At 47.2% G+C, this 20233-nt stretch overlaps 1 protein-coding gene across 1 annotated transcript in view; it reads right to left on the bottom strand.

Moving 5' to 3' along the window:
* lama1 (laminin, alpha 1) overlaps nucleotides 1-20233 on the bottom strand; it is a gene marked incomplete at both ends in the record, with an annotated part of 37867 nt that overhangs the window by 9496 nt on the left and 8138 nt on the right. The window contains 32 exons of the mRNA XM_079754648.1: nucleotides 1-63; nucleotides 690-844; nucleotides 1162-1338; nucleotides 1945-2009; nucleotides 3170-3333; nucleotides 4737-4806; nucleotides 5233-5383; nucleotides 5546-5657; nucleotides 6659-6795; nucleotides 7143-7336; nucleotides 8039-8125; nucleotides 8307-8425; nucleotides 8854-8994; nucleotides 9607-9727; nucleotides 10297-10424; nucleotides 10765-10950; nucleotides 11432-11611; nucleotides 12025-12168; nucleotides 12586-12813; nucleotides 12948-13084; nucleotides 13673-13853; nucleotides 14216-14322; nucleotides 14716-14927; nucleotides 15398-15484; nucleotides 15587-15711; nucleotides 15980-16090; nucleotides 16262-16373; nucleotides 17267-17481; nucleotides 17955-18056; nucleotides 18372-18518; nucleotides 18847-18987; nucleotides 19787-19944. The exon at nucleotides 1-63 is cut by the window's left edge and continues 81 nt beyond it. Coding sequence (XP_079610774.1) covers nucleotides 1-63; nucleotides 690-844; nucleotides 1162-1338; nucleotides 1945-2009; nucleotides 3170-3333; nucleotides 4737-4806; nucleotides 5233-5383; nucleotides 5546-5657; nucleotides 6659-6795; nucleotides 7143-7336; nucleotides 8039-8125; nucleotides 8307-8425; nucleotides 8854-8994; nucleotides 9607-9727; nucleotides 10297-10424; nucleotides 10765-10950; nucleotides 11432-11611; nucleotides 12025-12168; nucleotides 12586-12813; nucleotides 12948-13084; nucleotides 13673-13853; nucleotides 14216-14322; nucleotides 14716-14927; nucleotides 15398-15484; nucleotides 15587-15711; nucleotides 15980-16090; nucleotides 16262-16373; nucleotides 17267-17481; nucleotides 17955-18056; nucleotides 18372-18518; nucleotides 18847-18987; nucleotides 19787-19944 — 4457 coding nt within the window. The remainder of the gene's footprint in view (nucleotides 64-689; nucleotides 845-1161; nucleotides 1339-1944; nucleotides 2010-3169; nucleotides 3334-4736; nucleotides 4807-5232; nucleotides 5384-5545; nucleotides 5658-6658; nucleotides 6796-7142; nucleotides 7337-8038; nucleotides 8126-8306; nucleotides 8426-8853; nucleotides 8995-9606; nucleotides 9728-10296; nucleotides 10425-10764; nucleotides 10951-11431; nucleotides 11612-12024; nucleotides 12169-12585; nucleotides 12814-12947; nucleotides 13085-13672; nucleotides 13854-14215; nucleotides 14323-14715; nucleotides 14928-15397; nucleotides 15485-15586; nucleotides 15712-15979; nucleotides 16091-16261; nucleotides 16374-17266; nucleotides 17482-17954; nucleotides 18057-18371; nucleotides 18519-18846; nucleotides 18988-19786; nucleotides 19945-20233) is intronic.

Raw genomic sequence — 20233 nt, 5'->3', positions numbered from 1 at the left:
GGAGCGGACGTCCGGCCGGTAGGACCGCACGCAGTCGGCGTCCGCCTCCACCGCCACGCGGATCTACACACACACACACCTTCATCATCATCACCTGGATCTACACACACACAACCACACCTTCATCATCATCACCTGGATCTACACACACACACAACCATACACCTTTATCATCATCACCTGGATCTACACACAACCATACACCTTCATCATCATCACCTGGATCTACACACACAACCACACACCTTTATCATCATCACCTGGATCTACACACAACCATACACCTTCATCATCATCACCTGGATCTACACACACACACAACCATACACCTTCATCATTATCACCTGGATCTACACACACACAACCATACACCTTCATCATCATCCCCTGGATCTACACACACAACCATACACCTTCATCATCATCACCTGGACCTACACACACACATATACGATACGCCTCCATCATCATCATCACCAAGCTCTTCTTCATCATCACCATCACACTCTTCATCATCATCACCATCATCAGCATTATCACCGTCACACTCTTCAACATCATCATCATCATCACGCACTTCATCTTCGTCATCATCACACTCCTCATCATCATCATCATCACTAGCATCAGCATATTCAGGCATGTGTGTGTGTGTGTGTGTGTGCGCGTGTGCGTGTGTGCGTGCGTACCGAGGCAGCCTGTCTGCGGGCCTGTTTGATCAGCTCTCTGATGTCGGTCAGGTTCCTTCCCATGGATTCTCCAAGCATGCTCAGCGGCTTCATCCTGTTCAGGAGGCGGTCCGTACGAAGCTCCGCCTCCTCCATCTTAAGCTGCACCTCATTGGCTGAGAGGGAACAGGCGTTAACGTTAGGACATAACTGACATATCGCTAGTGGCAACATGGTCTATTGTGTGTTTTTGTGTGTAAATGTGTATGTGTGTTCGTGTGTGTGTGTGTGTGTGTGGCTGTGTTTGTCTGCGTGCTTGTATGTGTTTTTTTTTGTGTGTGTGTGTGTATGTGTGTGTGTGTGTGTGTGTGTGTCTGCATGTGTGTGCGTGTCTGCATTTGTGTGTATGTGTCTGCGTGTGTGCGTCTGCATGTGTGTGTTTGTGTCTGTGTGTGTGTCTGCATGTGTGTGGATGCGTATGCGCGTTCATTACCAGTGCCGTCTGACTGGCTGATCAGGTGCTGGGTGCGCCGTGTCGTGTGATTGGCTCGCTGCACCACGGAGCTGGCGTTCTCCAGCTGTGATGTCATTTCCTCCAGCCTCCTCACAGCTTTGTGCAGGTCGGACTGGGCAGCTGAGATCAGACGCCTCGCCTCGCCCGCCTCCGCGCCTGGAACACACTCCGTTAGTTACTATAATATATAATACTCTATTAGTTACTTTATCATATATTAAACTCTGTTAGTTACTTTATCATATATTATACTCTATTAGTTACTTTATAATATATTATACTCTATTAGTTACTTTATAATATATCATATATTATACTCTATTAGTTACTTTATAATATATCATATAATATACTCTATTAGTTACTTTATAATATATCATATATTATACTCTATTAGTTACTTTATAATACAGCATATATTATACTCTATTAGTTACTTTATAATATATCATATATTAAACTCTAATAGTTACTTTATCATATATCATATATAATATTGTATTAGTTACTTTATAATATATATTATTACATGAATTACATTATGATATATTATACTCTATTAGTTACTTTATAATGTATAGTATATAATATTATATTAATTACATTATGATATATTATACTCTCTTAATCACATAAGATATAAAATATTACGTAATATTATAAAATATTATGTATTACTATACATTATAATATATGAAATATTATATTATATAAGTTACATTATTCTATTAAATCACTGAAGTGGTTACGGTCTGAACTTACGGTTCAGACTGTCCAGCGTGCTGATTGGTTGAGGCAGCAGGAGGGAGATCTGACGGACACCGTCACTGACCAATCCCAGACGAGCCGTTGTCAGAGTCATGTTGAGAGATAAGCCTGGAAGAGGAAAACACACTTAGTCTGTTAGAACCTGTTAGTAGTCTGTTATTAAACCAGAGAGACAGACAAGCAGACAGACAGACAGACAGACAGACAGACAGACAGACAGACAGACAGACAGGTAGATAGCACAGACAGACGCTGTGTGGTGGTGTTCTACAGCTGGCTGGCTGTATTCTTGCGACAGAAAGGTAGACAGACAGACAGGTAGGCAGGCAGGCAGGCAGCCAGGCAGGCAGACAGGTAGGTAGTATAGACAGACCCTCTGTGGAGGTGTTCAACATCTGGCTCTGTTCCAGGACTGCACGGCTGCTGTTGAGAACTTCCCCTCCCAGCTCGACCGGTGACTCTGATGGGATCGTCTGGAATGACAAACATACAACATGAGTATGAGGTCGAACTCTTCAAAACTATATCTGAGCATCTACCTAAGAGCTATAGAGATCTGGATCTCCAACTATATCTTCTAGTTATATATACTAATACCTGGTTGATATGTAAACATTATATTTACAACTATATTGGTGATATTATACTTCTATACAGTATTTGGATCTATTTAGTAGTACTACCAGGTTGATGGTGTATATACTGGAGTACTATAGGGATGATGTTATATACTTCAGTATAGTATTTATATCTATAGTACTACCAGGTTAAAGGTGTATGTAGTGAAGTACTATATAGATGATGTTATATAGTTCTCTATAGTATTTATATATCTGTAGTAGTACCAGGTTAAAGGCGTAGTCTGCTGTTTCCAGTGCGGCCATTAGGAATGATGTCATCGTCCTGTTGGCTACAAACCCACCAGTGGCATTCTGGGAAATATTATAGACCGCTGCTAGGGAGCTACGAGAGAGAGAGAGAGAGAGAGAGAGAGAGAGAGAGAGAGAGAGAGAGAGAGAGAGAGAGAGAGAGAGAGAGAGAGAGAGAGAGAGAGAGAGAGAGAGAGAGAGAGAGAGAGAGAGAGAGAGAGAGAGAGAGAGAGAGCGAGAGCAAGAGCGAGAGAGATTGTTATAGAGATATAGGAAAAAGTTGAGATTTGAAGTAATTTAAAATTTTGTATGTGTGAGTGATGTGTGTGTGTGTGTGTGCGTGTGTGTACCTGTGAAGCGTCTGTGCGTCTGCGAGCAGTCTCTGTGCGTGTCCTTCTGCGTTGTAGACCAGCTCCAGGGAGTCGGTGGTCCTCAGCCCAGCGACCACGCGGTCCACCTGCTCCACCATCAGGGGGCGCCACTGCTCCGACTCAACGCTGAACTCCTCTAGCACCTGGAGCACAACAATACTGTTAATACTACTGTGAGACAAACACAACGCAATACTGTTAATACTACTGTGAGACAAACACAACGCAATGCTGTTAATACTACTGTGAGACGGTACTGTTAGCACTACTGTGAGACAAACACAACGCAATACGGTTAGCACTACTGTGAGACAAACACAACGCAATACTGTTAATACTACTGTAACACAGCACTGTTAATACTACTGTAACACAGCACTGTTAATACTACTGATAACACCAACATAACGCAATACTGTTAATACTACTGTAACACAATACTGTTAATACTACTAATAACACAAACACAACACAATACTGTTAATAAAACTGATAACACAAACAGAATGCAATACTGGTAATAGTACTAATAACAAAAACACCACACATTACTGTTGATACAACAGATAACAATACTGTTAATACTACTGATAACACAATACTAGTAATACTACTGGAACCATCAACTGGTACTGCTACACAAACCTATCAATACTATAGACAGTATTTAGTAGCATGGCAGTACTTACTTCAGTAGCATTGTGTAGCTCCTCCCTCAAAGAGAGGGTGAGGGAGAGAAGGTCCTGGCTCTCCTCCAACAGGACTGAGGCCGAGTACTCAGAAGACCTGAGACCCTGATGGGCCGACTGGTGGAGAGAGAGAGAGGGAGAGAGGGAGGGAGAGAGAGAGAGACAGAGACAGGAGAGAAGGAGAGAAAGAGAGAGAGAGAGAAAGAGAGAGAGAGAGAGAGAGAAGGAGAGCGAGAGAGAGAGGGAGGGAGAGAGGGAGAGAGAGAGAGAGAGGGAGAGAGAGAGGGGGAGAGAGGGAGGGAGGGAGGGAGAGAGAAGAAGAGAGTGAGAGAGAGAGAGACAGAGGGAGACAGAGAGAGAGACACACACAGAGAGAGAGAGAGAGACAGAGAAAGAGAGAGAGAGAGAAAGAGAGGGAGAGAGAGAGAAGGAGAGAGCGAGAGAGCAAGACAGCGAGCGAGAGAGAGAGGAGAGGGAGAGAGATATTGTTAACCTCAGTAAGTGTTAACGGAAGCTGTAGCTGTGATAAAGGACAGACTGTAGCTGTGATAAAGGACAGACTGTAGCTGTGATAAAGGACAGACTGTGACAGGCAGACAGAGATACAGTCAGGCAGAAATGCAGACAGACAGACAGACAGATGGACGACGAAAACACAGTAAGTCTGCTAGAGAGACAGACGGAAAGAGAGACAGACAGGCAGACAGGCTTCTCACCTGGTATTGTTCGTACTGTGTGAGTACTTTGTCCAGGATTGTGTGTGTGTGGTTGTTATGCTGGACAGCGTGTTTTAGCAGTGTGTGTGTGTGCTGCAGGCTGTGTGCGTGTCCAGACAGAGAGGAGGCCAGCTGATTGACTCTGCTCTCTAGCGCCGCCCTGCTGGTGTGGAAGTCAGCCTGCACCGTCTGGAGCAGAGAGGAGGCCAGCCTGAGAGAGTAGGAGGAGGGTTAATATACACACTCTACACAATCATATACACACAATACACTAATATACACTACCATATACACACTATACACAATACTATACACTACTATACACACTAAAATACACTTCTGTACACTACTTTACACACTATACACAATACTATACACACACTAATATACACTTCTGTACACTACTATACACTACCATACACACAATATACACAGTACTACACAATGCTATACAAACTAATGTACACATTTATACACAAATATACAAACTAATATATATACATTACATCCAAACCAAACTATACACATTACCATATGCATTGATGTACAGACTAATATATACAGTAACATATGCACTTATAGAACACACACTAACGCACGCTAATACACTCCAAGTCTAACACACACACACACACACCTGTGGTGGTGCGCGGCTGTGCGATTGGTCAACTGGGCCGCCCTGATGGAGTCCAACATCGCCTCCATCTCCTCCAGCAGCCCTGTGTGATTGGCCAGCTGTAGCCCCGCCTCCTCCGTCTGGTTCAGATCTCCCGCCTCCTGCTGGAGGTCTACAGCAATCAAAGAGCAGGAGGTCTTTACAGGAACCAATCAGAGAGCAGGACGCCTCTGGACTGTGATGGTGTTGGTGTGTGTGTATTTTGTGTGTGTGTTAATCCTGATGAGTATGAGAGGTCATGTGATACATGATACTGATCAGTCTTATTGATTACCCAGGATGTCGGCTTGGAGCGTGATTATGGTCTCCAGGAGTGTTGCACCCTGGGAAACCTTGTGGGTGGTGGACACGCCTAGTTCCTCCACGTCATCTGACAGGCGGGTGGCCTGGCCAATCAGGAGAAGAGGAGGCACGGTCAGCAACATCACACACATACACACTCAGATATCCACACACACACACACACTCTCAGACATACACATAAACGTACACACATGGTCAGATATACAAACAAAAACAAACCTGTACACACACACACACACACACACACACAGCCTCAGATACACAAAGCACATTAAAACATAAACGAAAACAAACTCTCACACAGAGACATGCAAAATCACACACACATACACACACACAGGTACACACTGTACACACACACACACACACACACACACACACACACACACCTGCTTCAGCAGAGCAGAGAGGTCAGAGGTCAGCAGATGAAGCTGGTCGTCCACACTGGAGAGATGGGAGGGGAGAGAAGCACCCACCACCTGTAGAGAGAGGATATAATAACATGTTTTACATAGAGTGGTATAATATCTAATACGTACAATCTAATTTAATTTGTATTAATATTGTGTGTGTGCATGTAAAGTGTGTATCTGAATGTGTTTCTGAACGTGTATCTCGATGTGAGTACAGTTTGTATAGCGTGTATAAAGAGAGTGTGTTTCTTTTGTGTGCGTCTCTGTGTGTAAATAGTGTGTAGCTGTGTATGACTGTGTATAGTGTGTCTGTGTGTGTATACATAGTGTGTACCTGTGTGTGTATGTAGTGTGTACATAGTATGTACCTGTGTGTGTACATAGTGTGTACCTGTGTGTGTGTGTGTGTGTGTGTGTGTACCACGGTGTGCCTCTGTGTGCCCCTGTGTGTGTAGTTAGTGTGTGTATAGTGTGTACCTGTGTGTGTAGTTAGTGAGTGTACAGTGTGTACCTGTGTGTAGTTAGTGTGTGTATAGTGTGTACCTGTGTGTGCAGTTAGTGTGTATAGTGTGTACCTGTGTGTGTAGTTAGTGTGTACAGTGTGTACCTGTGTGTGTAGTTAGTGTGTACAGTGTGTACCTGTGTGTGTAGTTAGTGTGTACAGTGTGTACCTGTGCGGTCCTGTTCTCTAGCGCCCTCAGCTGGCTGAACGGCGCCAGGCTGACCCCGCTCAGGTTCACAGACAGGAAGTGGACGTGAAGCGCTTCCAGGTCGTCCAGGAGGACCCCGGTGCAGTCGTCATCACAGGCTGAGGACACACACACACGCACCCAGGCACACACACACACACACACAGGAACACAAACAAACACACATAGGAACACAAACAATCACACACACACACACACACACACACACACAGGCACATAAACATGCACGCACACACACACACACACACACACACACACACACACACACACAAACACACACACACACAAACACAGGAACACAAATGTCCAAGCACACAGACACGCATACAAGAACACAAACACACACACACACAAGCACACATACGAGTCAGAAAGAGTGGCATGACTGCATCGTGCGTGCGTGCGTGCGTGCGTGCGTGCGTGCGTGCGTGCGTGAGGTACTCACACACACACTGGTGCTCCTCGAGGACGTGTCTGTCTGCACACTGGTCACAGAGCTGACCTCTGACCCCCGGCCTGCAGTCGCACTGGCCGGTGACGTCGTCACACACGGCGTGCAGAGACCCCCACCCACTGCAGCCGCAGGCCTCGCAGAGGCCCCCCGCCGACCAGGGGTTACCGTAGTAACCCACCGAACACCTGGGAACAGGTGAGGCAATGGTCACACACACACACACACACACACACGTATACATATGTCTGTACAGCCCTTATATGTAAATACATAGTAGTATAATATATATAAATATAGTAGTATTAGTGTAATATTTATAATAGCATGAGCTTAATAAATAAATAAATAAATATATATATATAAAAACAGTAGTATTATATATATAGTATACAACCATCTATGTACCTCTCACAGTATCTCCCCTGGTTTCCAGGTTGCAGTATAATATACTGTATATAGTAGGAGTATATTATATGTAGTAGTAGTAGTATACTATATATAGTAGTATAATATATATAGTATACAACCGTCTATGTACCTCTCACAGTATCTCCCCTGGTTTCCAGGTTGCAGTATAATATACTGTATATAGTAGGAGTATATTATATGTAGTAGTAGTAGTATAATATACCTAGTATATAACAGTGTGCACTGATTGTAGCATTGTGTAGCATCTTATCCTAGCTATCTTTGTTTGCATACAGGAAATGGGTTAAACTAGTGATTGTTAGTGCTTGGCACTTGGTTCTATGAACATCCTTACTGTACCGGCAGAGATATATTGTTGTTTCTCTATCTTCTGACAAATGTAGTAATCGTAAGTCACTTTGGATAAAAGCGTCTGTGAAATGCCCTAAATGTAAATGTAAATATAACAGTCTATTTACCTCTCACAGTATCTCCCCTGGTACCCTTGTTCACAGGCAGTGCAGCGGAAATCTCCCATCTCCTCAGATACACAGGTAGGGCTGAAACTACACACGCATACACATACACACACACACACACACACACACACACACACACACACACACACACACACACACACACACACACAAAATGAATGTTACAAATAGAGATCAGGAATATCCTTATTGTTTGTATTACAATTATATTATATTATTAGTATAATTATGTATTTAAAGTGTAGTTCACCTGTTGTCCTTCAGGGGGCAGGCACATGGAGAACAGTCGTTGATGGATCCCGTCACTATCCCATAATATCCAGCAGCACATTGGTCACAACTCGGCCCTGAAGTGTGATGCTGGCAGTTCTACACACACACACAGACACGCACATACAGACATACACAGAAATATGAGTATATACAGGTACATAAATGTATGTGTGTGTGTGTGTGTGTGGGTGTGTGTGTGTTTATGTGTGTGTGGGTGTGTGTGTTTATGTGAATGGTCTGTGTGTGTGTGTGAGTGAGTGAGTGAGTGAGTGAGTGAGTGAGTGAGTGAGTGAGTGAGTGAGTGAGTGAGTGAGTATATATGGTGTGTGTGTGTGTGTGTGTGTGTGTGTGTGTGTGTGTGTGTGTGTGTGTGTGTGTGTGTGTGTGTGTGTGTGTGTGTGTGTGTGTGTGTGTGTGTATGGTCTGTGTGTGTGTCTGTGTGTGTGTGTATGGTCTGTGTGTGAGTGAGTGAGTGAGTGAGTGAGTGAGTGAGTGAGTGAGTGAGTGAGTGAGTGTGTGTGTACCAGGCAGTCCCCTGTGTCGGGGTCACAGCTGTGTGAGTGCTGGCTACAGGAGCAGGCTAGGCAGGGGGCGGCCAGCAGGGTCTTCCTCTGGTGGGGGCTCAGAGAGGGGAGGGGCTGGCGGTGGAACCCCGGGGCACACTCCTACAACACACATACATACACATTATATACACACTCCTACAACACACATACACACACATTATATACACACTCCTACAATACACACTGTGCACACATTATATGCACAATCCTACGACACACACATATACACACATTATATACACACTCCTACACACACATATATATTTACACACACGTTATAAACATATACACACTCCTACTACACACATTATATACACACTCCTACAACACACACTGTACACATTATATACACACTCCTACAACACACACACATATACACACATTATATACACATATTATATACACATTCCTACAACACACACACACATATACATATTATATACACTCCTACACACAAATATACAAAGATTATATACATATACACATTCCTACACGCACACATATAGTTATATACAAACTTATATACACACAAACAGTTATATACACACCCCTACACGCAAATACACATTATATACATATACACACTTCTTCAACACACACACAGCTATATACGCACTTCTACACACACACACACACACACACACACACACAGCTTTGATCACATTAATATAAACACATGTATTAATAATAATATGAATATCGTGATGTCACCTGACAGGATAGCCCAGCGTATCCAGGTGGGCAGTCACATGACTCGATGTATCTGGCCACAGCCCCCGTCACCCCCGACAACTCCTCCTCCAGGGCCGTTTCCATGGTGATGTTGGAGATTCTGTTAAACACGCACGGTAACGGGGTAAGGGGGGAGGCTATGCAGAGTCCACGTTAACTCTGAACAAGTGAATCTTGAGTTTTTTCGGGAAGCTGGTGAGAGCCGAAAGTATATCGGCAACAGCCGAAGTGTTCTCCGATGGCACCACTGGTAAACAAACCCTTCCATGTCATTTGACCAGGGCAGCGCCATCGACAAAACAGAGGAAATGGCTTGAATGAAGGATTTTCTTCTCGCAAGGTGCTACGGAACGTCTCATTAATATATATACTGTATATATATATATATATATTATATTATATTGATATCGTTTTCTTCATCGTTTCAACTTCAGATCAACAACAATGTTTTTAACTATGAAACTATGTTTACAGTAGCCGGCTGGATCGCTTCAGGTCACTGGAGGCCGTTCGCGATCCGCCACCCCGAAGTATCTGTCGCCTATTGTTTACAAACATTCTGAAAGGCTGTATATGGAAGAATATAGTATAGAGTATAAAGTACTCAGTGGTACCTGCTCTGTACGAGGGCCTTCCCGTAGTATATCTAGTATAAGTACTCAGTAGTACCTGCTCTGCACGAGGTCCCTCCCGTAGGAGGCCTTGATCAGGAGGTATTGGACGCTGCTCAGGACGGACAGGAAGTCAGCGTGACTCACGGCCTTGTTGGAGACCGCGTTGAAGTACCTCCAGGAGAACTACACACACACACACACACACACACACACACGCACGCACGCATGCACAGCCACACACACAGATACACAAACGCAAATAGTGATTAAGGAAGCAGCCAGAGTATATAATACTATATAATAGTGCTAAAGTAATATTAGAGTATGTTATATTATGTAGTACTAATCAGAATATATAATACTTTATAGTAGAAGTAATCATAGTATGTAATATTATATTGCATTACTAACTTGAGTATGTGGTACTATACAGTAGTAGTCATCACAGTGTGTAATACTTTACAGTAGTAGTAATCACAGAATGTGATACTCTATAGTAGTACTAAAAGTCAGGATGCTTTACCTCTGTCATTGGAATGTCATGCCAGGTCCTGATGCCGTTGCTAGGGGCAACCATATCTCTGTATATCACCAGCTTCTTCAATGTCCCGCCCCTCATGAGGATCTGAGGCTCCTGATTGGCTAATCCAATGCCATTCTCAGAATAGAAGACGACTTCATAGGACAGCAGTCCACCGTAGGACAAGAGCTGGACCAATCAAAGAGAAGGATTTACTTTTTTAGAAGAACTGTTCTGTTCATGGCTGCTATTGATAAGCTAAAAGCTAGGCTAACTCCAAGGCTAACCGCTAGTCTTATGGCTAGGCTAACAGCTAGGCTTATGCTAGGCTCACCTATAGGTCAGGCTCACCTCTAGGTCAACAGCTAGGCTTATGGCTAGGCTTATTCCTTGGAAAATTGCGAGGTAATGGCTAGGCTAACAGCTAGGATAATGGCTAGGCTAACCCCTAACGGCTTGGCTAATGATTGGCTCGCTGCTAGGCTAACAGCTAGGCTTATGGCTAGGCTTACCCCTAAGAAAATAGCTAGGCTAACCCCTAACGGCTTGGCTAATGATTGGCTCGCTGCTAGGCTAACAGCTAGGCTTATGGCTAGGCTTACCCCTAAGAAAATAGCTAGGCTAACCACTAACTGCTTGGCTAAGGCTTGGCTCGCTGCTACTCTGGTACCTTGTTTCCTTCAAACTGCCGGGGCAGCCGCCAGTACAACGGGCCGGCTAGCTTGTCGGCGTTGTACTCGCGCATGTCCAGCAGCATGTCGCCGCCCTGGTGGTAGACGCCGGTCAGCTCCCCCTGCAGGCTGAACTGAGTCACTACAGGGAGGAGAGCTGGGGAGGCACCCAGGCTCACCTAGAGAGAGAGAGAGAGAGAGAGAGAGAGAGAGAGAGAGAGAGAGAGAGAGAGAGAGAGAGAGAGAGAGAGAGAGAGAGAGAGAGAGAGAGAGAGAGAGAGAGAGAGAGAGAGAGAGAGAGAGAGAGAGAGAGAAAATGTGATGGGTCAGTGTTATCTGTATGTGTGTTTGTAAGGTAAGGATGAGTGTGTGTCTAAGGTGGCGATATTTGTGGTAGTATGTGTGTGCTTGTGTTCGTCTGGTTGTAGGTGTGTGTGTGTGCTTGTTTGTGCACATGAGTGTGCGATGTGTGCGTGCATGTTATTGTGTTTGTTAGCAAGCTAAGGATGTATATCTGTAAGTAAGTAAGGTAAGTGTTGTGTGTTTTTGTGTATTTGTGCGCGCGTGTGTGTGTGTGTGTGTGTGTGTGTACCGGTACACGCAGCAGTCCTCCTCTCTCCTCACAGACGCTGGAGACTCCGGAGCAGAAACACGGAGAGCAGCCGGCCGGGTTCTCAGACATCAGACCGAAGGTCCCAGACACACACTCATTACAGCCCCGCCCGCCCACACTGGCCTGACACACACACACACATAGACACGCACACACACAGACACACACACACACACGCACACACACAGACACACACACACACACACACAAACAGAGAATACATGTATTAATTAGATCAATTGTATGATGTAAGTTTGAGTCAATCACATTGTAACATACACACACACACATCTTTACCTTACAAACACGCACGCACCTAATTACCCTACCTACACAAACACACACCCCTTGCCTTACACACACACAAACACACTCCCTTACCTTACACATACACAAACACACTCCCTTACCTTACACACACACACAAACACACACACTCCCTTACCTTACACACACAAACACACACACTCCCTTACCTTACACATACAAACACACACACTCCCTTACCTTACACACACACACACACTCCCTTACCTTACACACACACGTCCCTGTGTCTCTGCAGTCACACACTCCCAGTGTTTGGTTGCAGAGGTCCTCCCTGGTGCCGGCCACATCGCAGCCGCACGCTTGGCATTCTGGGTAACCATGGTGTCCCGGAGAACACTCGTCACATAACCTCCCCGAGAAGCCCATTTGGCACGGACACCTGCCATTGGTCAGGTCACACTGGAGGGCGGAGCATCCTTTGGCACTGCAGTCACATGCCTAGAGACAAAGTCAATGTCAGTTAGACTGTGTGTGTGTGTGTGTGTGTGTGTGTGTGTCTGTGTGTGTGTGTGTGTGTGTGTGTGTGTGTTTGTGTGATGGGGTGTGTGTGTGTGTGTGTGTTTGTTCATTACCTGACATCCTCTGACGGGGTCGTGACCCCAGTATCCTGTCTCACACCTCTCACACTCCTCCCCCTCTGTGTGGGGGGGACAGATGCACACTCCAGTGGCCGGGTGACAGTTGCCATGGGTACGGGCACAGTCACACGCTGGGAACAAGGTAAGAAAAAAGGGTTACCATGAATACCAGTACACTGGTACCGTCAGCAGATCAGGAGAGGAGAGGAGGAAGAAGGGAGAGGAGAGGGGAGGGGAGAGAGGAGAGGAGGAAGAGGGGAGAGGAGAGAAGGGAAAGGCGAGGAGGGAGAGGAGAGAGGAATAGGAAAGAGGAGAGGAGGAAGAGGAGGAGAGTAAAAGGGGAAAGGAGACGAAGAAGAGGGGAGTAGACAGGCGAAAGCAGAGAGGAGAGGGGAGAGAGGAGAGGAGGAAGAGGGGAGAGGAGAGAGGAGAGAAGGGAAAGGCGAGGAGGAAGAGGAGAGGAGAATAGGAAAGAGGAGAGGAGGAAGAGGAGAGGAAAGGAGAAAGGAGACGAAGAAGAGGGGAGTAGAGAGAGGCGAAAGCAGAGAGGAGAGGGGAGAGAGGAGAGGAGGAAGAGGAGAGGAGAGGAAAAGGAGAAAGGAGATGAAGAAGAGGGGAGTAGAGAGAGGTGAAAGCAGAGAGGAGGGGAGGAAGAGGAAAGAGGAGAGAAGCAGAGAGAGGAGAGGAGCAGAGGTTGTAGCATTAGCTGGTAGGCCTACCTGTACATCCGCTGGCTGTGTGGTTGTAGTATCCATGGCGACATCGGTCACACTTCTCTCCGCCCATTCCCTCCACACACAGGCAGCGGCCCTGCCCGTCACATGACTCTGAGACAGATCCCCATTGGCTGCAGAGGCAGGGACTGCAGCCACGCCCACTTTGCATCCCGTAGAATCCGACCTGGAGAGGCGATGCTGGTTGCTATAGTGACCATGGTATGCTAACAGGCTAACAGGCTAACAGGCTTGAATCTAAGTAGGGCTCCATTATTATCCAGGCTTTTTTTCCATTATGGAAAAAAAAATCGCGATTATTTTGGTCAATATGGAAATCACGATAAAAAAAAACACAAAATGTTCAAATAGAAAATGGTATATAAATATGTATCGAGCTGTTTTTCAGTTTGTATAAAACATTTATTGAATAAAATAAATATGCTTAAAAATTGGTTTAATTGTACAGCGCTAACACTAAGTCTGTGTGTGTGTGCGCGTGTATGTGTATCTGTGAATGTGTGCGCGCGCGTGCTTGCGTGTGTGTACCTGACAGCGGTCACAGGTCAGCCCGGTGACGTTGGGTCTGCAGTCGCACTGTGCGGTGGTGACGTCACACACCCCGGTGACGGCCCCGCTGGGGTCACAGCCGCACTCTGAGGACACACAGGATGACGTCACAACCCGGCGGTCAACAACATGGCCGCCGTGTCCGCGGCGCAGGTCATTGGCTCACACGACCGCTATGAGGGTGCGGATCGGTGCCATCATTCTTTGAGATTTCGCAACCAGCAGTAGAAATTACACTTGTAATATTTTGCGACACACACGCACACACACAATAGTACCATTCACACACACACGCACACACACACACAATATTACTATTCACACACACACACACACACACACACACACACACACACACACACACACACACACACACACACACAAATCAACATTTCATTGTTCTGTGTGTGACTGTGTGACTGTGTGTCTGCGTGCGTGTATGTGTTTGTCTATGTGCACACTTGTGTGCGTGTTCTAACCTTGGCAGTTCTTGGCGTGGACAGCGTCTCCATGGTAACCAGGTAGACAGGTGTCACAGTGAGTACCACCGGTGTGATGGAGACAGCGGAGACACGCCCCGCTGGTCGCATCGCAGTGGCCCGCCTCACTCACGTTCACGTTGCCATGGCAATCACACTGCTTGCACACTCCTCCCGCTACCAGAGGGTTGCCGTGGAAACCATTTGCACACCTGGAACAGGACAAGAGAGGAGATGAGAGGAGGAGAGGGGAGAGAGGAGAGGAGACGAGGAGAGGGGAGATAGGAGAGGAGAGAGGAGATGAGAGAGAAGAGAGGAGAGGAGGAGAGGGGAGAGAGGAGAGGAGAGAGGAGATAAGAGAGGAGAGGAGAGAGAGTAGAGGGGAGAGAGGAGATAAGAGAGGAGAGGAGAGGAGGAGAGGGGAGAGAGGAGAGGAGAGAGGAGATGAGAGAGAGGAGAGGAGAGGAGGAGAGGGGAGAGAGGAGAGGAGAGAGGAGATAAGAGAGGAGAGGAGAGAGAGTAGAGGGGAGAGGAGATAAGAGAGGAGAGGAGAGGAGGAGAGGGGAGAGAGGAGAGGAGAGAGGAGATGAGAGAGAGGAGAGGAGAGGAGGAGAGGAGAGAGAGGAGAGGAGAGAGAAGAGAAGAGAAGAGAGAAGGAGAGGAGTAGTGTTTTTTTTCCTACTTCTCACAACGGCTGCCAGCGTATCCCTCCTCACACCGGTCACATGACACACTCCCAGAATCCTCCAGGACACAGGTGGGACTGAAACTGAACCGAACACGCCATTAGTATAATTAGCATAGTTATGCGTTGTAATATTACTGCTAGTATTGCAGACGGACACAGAGACAGACAGACGGACGTAGAGACCTGTTAGGGGGGGGTAGGGGACAGGCGCAGAGCTGGCAGTCCTCCGGGGTGCCCAGGGTGGGGTCACCATAGTAACCAGGTAGACAGCTGTCACATAGAGTTCCTGTCGTGTTATGGGAACAACCCTGTAGAGGGGCGGAGCTTGTTACATTATTCCATCACGCTGTCTCTATCATCCCTCCATAATTCAGTCTCTCCTCTACCATCAAACCTTCATTCCGTGTCTTGTCTGTGTGTGTGTGTGTGTGTGTGTGTGTGTGTGTGTGTGTGTGTGTGTGTGTGTGTGTGTGTGTGTGTGTGTGTGTGTGTGTGTGTGTGTGTGTGTGTGTGTGTGTGTCTGTGCGTGTACGCGTACGTGCGTGCGTGCGTGCGTGCGTGCGTATGTGTACTCACCAGGCAGACCCCGTTGATGTCACACTCGGCGGCGTGGTCATTACACTCACACTGCAGACACATCCCCCCGAACATCACCCCCCCCAGCCGGTAGAACCCTGCAGCGCATGACTACACACACACACACACACACACACACACACACACACACACACACACACATATAAATATATACACACTTGACTAGATGTTTTACATGAAAAAGGCACATATATACAACACCTGGATATTATCTTGATGTTTACTATTACACAGTATGTTTCGATTGGTCGAAGGACTGACCTCACAGGAAGTGCCTGCGTAGCCCCAGGGACACTCGCAGGTCTCCACGGCAACCGCCTTGAGACGATTGGCTGAGTTGGGGTCAGCGATGTCCAGAGATATACGTCCAACACTGGAGAGAGGACACAGCTTTATCTATCAACTCTATATCTAGAAACACATTAATCTATCAACACTATATCTAGAAACACCTTAATCTATCAACACTATATCTACAAACACCTTAATCTATCAACTATATATCTAGAAACACCTTAATCTATCAACTATATATCTAGAAACACCTTAATCTATCAACTCAATATCTAGAAACACCTTAATCTATCAACACTATATCTAGAAACACCTTAATCTATCAACTATATCTAGAAACACCTTAATCTATCAACACTATATCTAGAAACACCTTAATCTATCAACACTATATCTAGAAACACCTTAATCTATCAACACTATATCTAGAAACACCTTAATCTATCAACACTATATCTAGAAACACCTTAATCTATCAACACTATATCTAGAAACACCTTAATCTATCAACACTATAACTAGAAACACCTTAATCTATCAACTCAATATCTAGAAACACCTTAATCATAATATGAGGGCTGATAGATAAGGGGTGAGGGTGAGGGGTGATAGATGAGGGGGTGAGTGAGGAGTGATAGATTAGGGGTGAGGAGTGACAGATTAGGGGGATAGATGAGGGGTGATGGTGAGGGTGAGGGGACATAGATGAGGGGTGATACATGAGGAGTGATATCTAAGGGTGAGCGTGAGGAGTGATAGCTGAGGGTGAGAATGAGGAGTGATATCTGAGGGTGAGAATGAGGAGTGATATCTGAGGGTTGATAGGTGAGGGGTGATACATTAGGAGTGATAGATGAGGGTGAGGGCTAGGGTTGATAGGTGAGGGGTGATACATGAGGAGTGAGGGTGAGGGTTGATAGGTGAGGGGTGATACATGAGGAGTGATATCTGAGGGGGAGGGCGGTCTCTCACCCCAGCGGGCCGCTGGCGGAGGCGTTGAGCCGGACGTTGACCCTGAGGGTCGTGACCCCGGCCAGGACTGTCAGGAGGTCGTCTCGGGTCACGCGCCCGACGCCGCGCTCGTCCACGAAGCTCTGGGGGGTCATCGCCATGGAGACCGACTGGTTGGCCAGCGGCGTGAGGAAGAGGAGGCGAGGGAACGACTGACGAAGGCTTTTACCGTTACCCTATGAGAGAGAGAGGGGGAGAGAGACATAGAGGCACAGTGAGATGGGAGAGAGACAGACAGTAAGACGAGAGAGAGACAGATAGTGAGACGAGAGAGAGACAGACAGTGAGATGAGAGAGAGACAGACAGTGAGATGAGGGAGAGACAGATAGTGAGACAAGAGAGAGACAGACAGTGAGATGAGAGAGAGACAGACACACAGTGAGATGAGAGAGAGACAAACAGTGAGATGAGAGAGAGAGAGAGACAGACACAGTGAGATGAGAGAGAGACAGACAGTGAGATGAGACAGACAATGAGATGAGGGAGACACAGATAGTGAGATGAGACAGAGACAAACAGTGAGATGAGAGAGAGACACAATGAGATGAGAGAGACAGACAGTGATATGAGAGAGACAGACAGGATGACAGTCAGACAGATGAGAGACAGACAGTGAGACGAGGTCATGTGTGCAGGGACGGGTCTCACCTCTATGATGATGTCAAAGTGGGCGGGGACAGTGCGGTCGTAGTTGTCCAATGGGACGTCGTAAAACAACGACAAGTTGAGAAGGCCTCCGTATGACGCCAGCTAGACAGACAGGCAGGCAGGCAGACAGGCAGACAGTCTTTAATTATCCTAGTATAAAGTAGTAGTAATACGTATCTAGCTCAAAACCAGGCAGACAGACAGGCAGAGTGACAGACAGAAAGACAGACAGGCAGAGTGACAGACAGACAGACAGACAGACATATGGTCATTTATTCTCGGTCAGTATAAAATATAGGTAATATGCATCTAGCTCAAAAACTAGCCAGACAGACAGACAGTAACTATCTAACTAGAAAGTAGCCTTAGTATCTTTCTAGCGCTACAGCCAACTAGCTCAGCAGACTCTTTGCGTACCTTGTTGCCGAGGAACCCCTCGGGGGCGGACCATGACATGGTGTGTTGGTGGGCGGGGACAAAGGACCGGTTTCCTGGGAGGAGGTCGTTGTCATGGAGCTCACGGATGGCAGTAGAGGGGAGGAGCCTCCCGTTGGTGTGAACCGTCTGAGGACGCAGTAACGCTGTCAACGTCTCCGCGCCAATAAAGCTTTGAGTCGTGAATCACTGAAGTATCTCAGTGTGTGTGAATGCGTGTGTGTGTGTGTGTGTGTTCGCACGTGTGTCTTTGCGTGCGTGCGTCTGTGTGCGCGGTACGTGCTTGCTTTAGTGTGGTACGTGCTTGCTTTAGTGTGTGAGTGTGCGCGCGCGTGTGTGCGTGTGCGTACATGTGTGTGTGCGCGTACTTACGCGCGCGCGTGTGTGTGTGTGCGTGCGTGCTTGTGTGTATGGCTCATGCGTGTGTGTGTGTGTGTGTGTGCGTTTGAGGGTGTACCTGGGACATGGACCATGAGGAGCTCTCACACACGTCTGAGACCCCGAAGCAGAAGCAGTGACTGCAGCCCTCAGGGTCCGACGCCTGCAGGTTGTAGTACCCTGACTGACAGAGGTCACAGTTCACCCCCATCACGTTAACCTGGAGGAGGGGGAAGGAGGGGAGAGAGAGGGGGGAGAGAGGGGGGAGGAGGGGAGAGAGAGGGGGAGGAGGGGAGAGGAGGGGAGGAGGGGAGGAGGAGAGAGGAGAGAGAGAGGGGAGGAGGGGAGAGGAGAGGAGGAGGGGATGAGGAGGGGGGGAGGAGGGGAGAAGGAGGGGAGGAGGAGGGGGGAGAGAGGGGAGGAGGGGAGAGGAGAGGAGGAGGGGAGGTGTAGGGGGGGAGGAGGGGAGAGAGAGGGGAGAGAGAGGGGAGGAGGAGGGGAGGAGAGAGAGGGGAGAAGAGGAGAGGAGGAGGGGAGGAGGCGGGGAGAGGAGAGGGGGAGGGGAGGAGAGGAGAGGAGGAGGAGAGGAGGAGGAGAGGGGAGGAGGAGGGGAGGAGACAGAGGGGAGGAGACAGAGGGGAGGAGGAGGGGAGTGGAGAGAGGAGGAGGGGAGGAGAGAGAACAGAGGGGAGGAGAGGAGGACAGGAGAGGAGAGAAGAGGAGAGGGGGGGAAGAGGAGAGAGGAGGAGGAGAGGAGAAGAGGAGAACCAGGTGAGACAATTGTGGCAATAGGAGGAGAGAGGAGTAGAGAGGAGAGGATGGGAGAGGCAAAAAGGAGAATAGGAGGAAAGGAGGAGAAGGAGAGGACAGAGGAGAATCGTGACAGGTAACACCGATAGGAGGGGAGAGGAGGAGTAGGGAGGAGAGAGACGAGTGAGTCAGAGAAAGAGATGAATCAGTTCCGTCTGTGTGTGCGGTGCTGGGGAGCAGAGGTGCATTGTGGGGGGTGTAGTGCTTACCTTGCAGGTGCAGGGGGAGCAGGGGTCTGTGTTGGTGCTGCCGGCGAGCTGACACTCACAGAGGGAGCAGGAGGGGAAGTCTCTGAAGCCGAACGCACAGCGGTCGCACCGCCGCCCCGTGAAGCCACGCCGACACTCACACTGACCCGCAGTCACGCCTGGACACACACACACACATCATGGTCATGATCATCATCACTATCATCATCATCATCACCATCATCATCATCACCATCATCATCATCACAATCATCATCACTATCTTCATCATAATATTGGTACAGCAGACTAGTAAATAATAGTATTTCTATGATAAATAACAATAGTTATTGTATTTATAACAGTATTAGTGAGCAGATGATAAGTAGTAATAATAGTATTAGTATAAGTTCTTATAATAGTATAAGTATTGATTAATAGTTTGAGTAGTAATAATAGTATTAGCAT

This window comes from Pollachius pollachius, assembly GCF_949987615.1.
Source record: "Pollachius pollachius genome assembly, chromosome: 17".
In the NCBI taxonomy this organism is placed as follows: domain Eukaryota; kingdom Metazoa; phylum Chordata; class Actinopteri; order Gadiformes; family Gadidae; genus Pollachius; species Pollachius pollachius.
The sequence above is the reverse complement of the archived record's forward strand: the minus strand, read 5'-3'. Positions and strand labels throughout refer to the sequence as shown.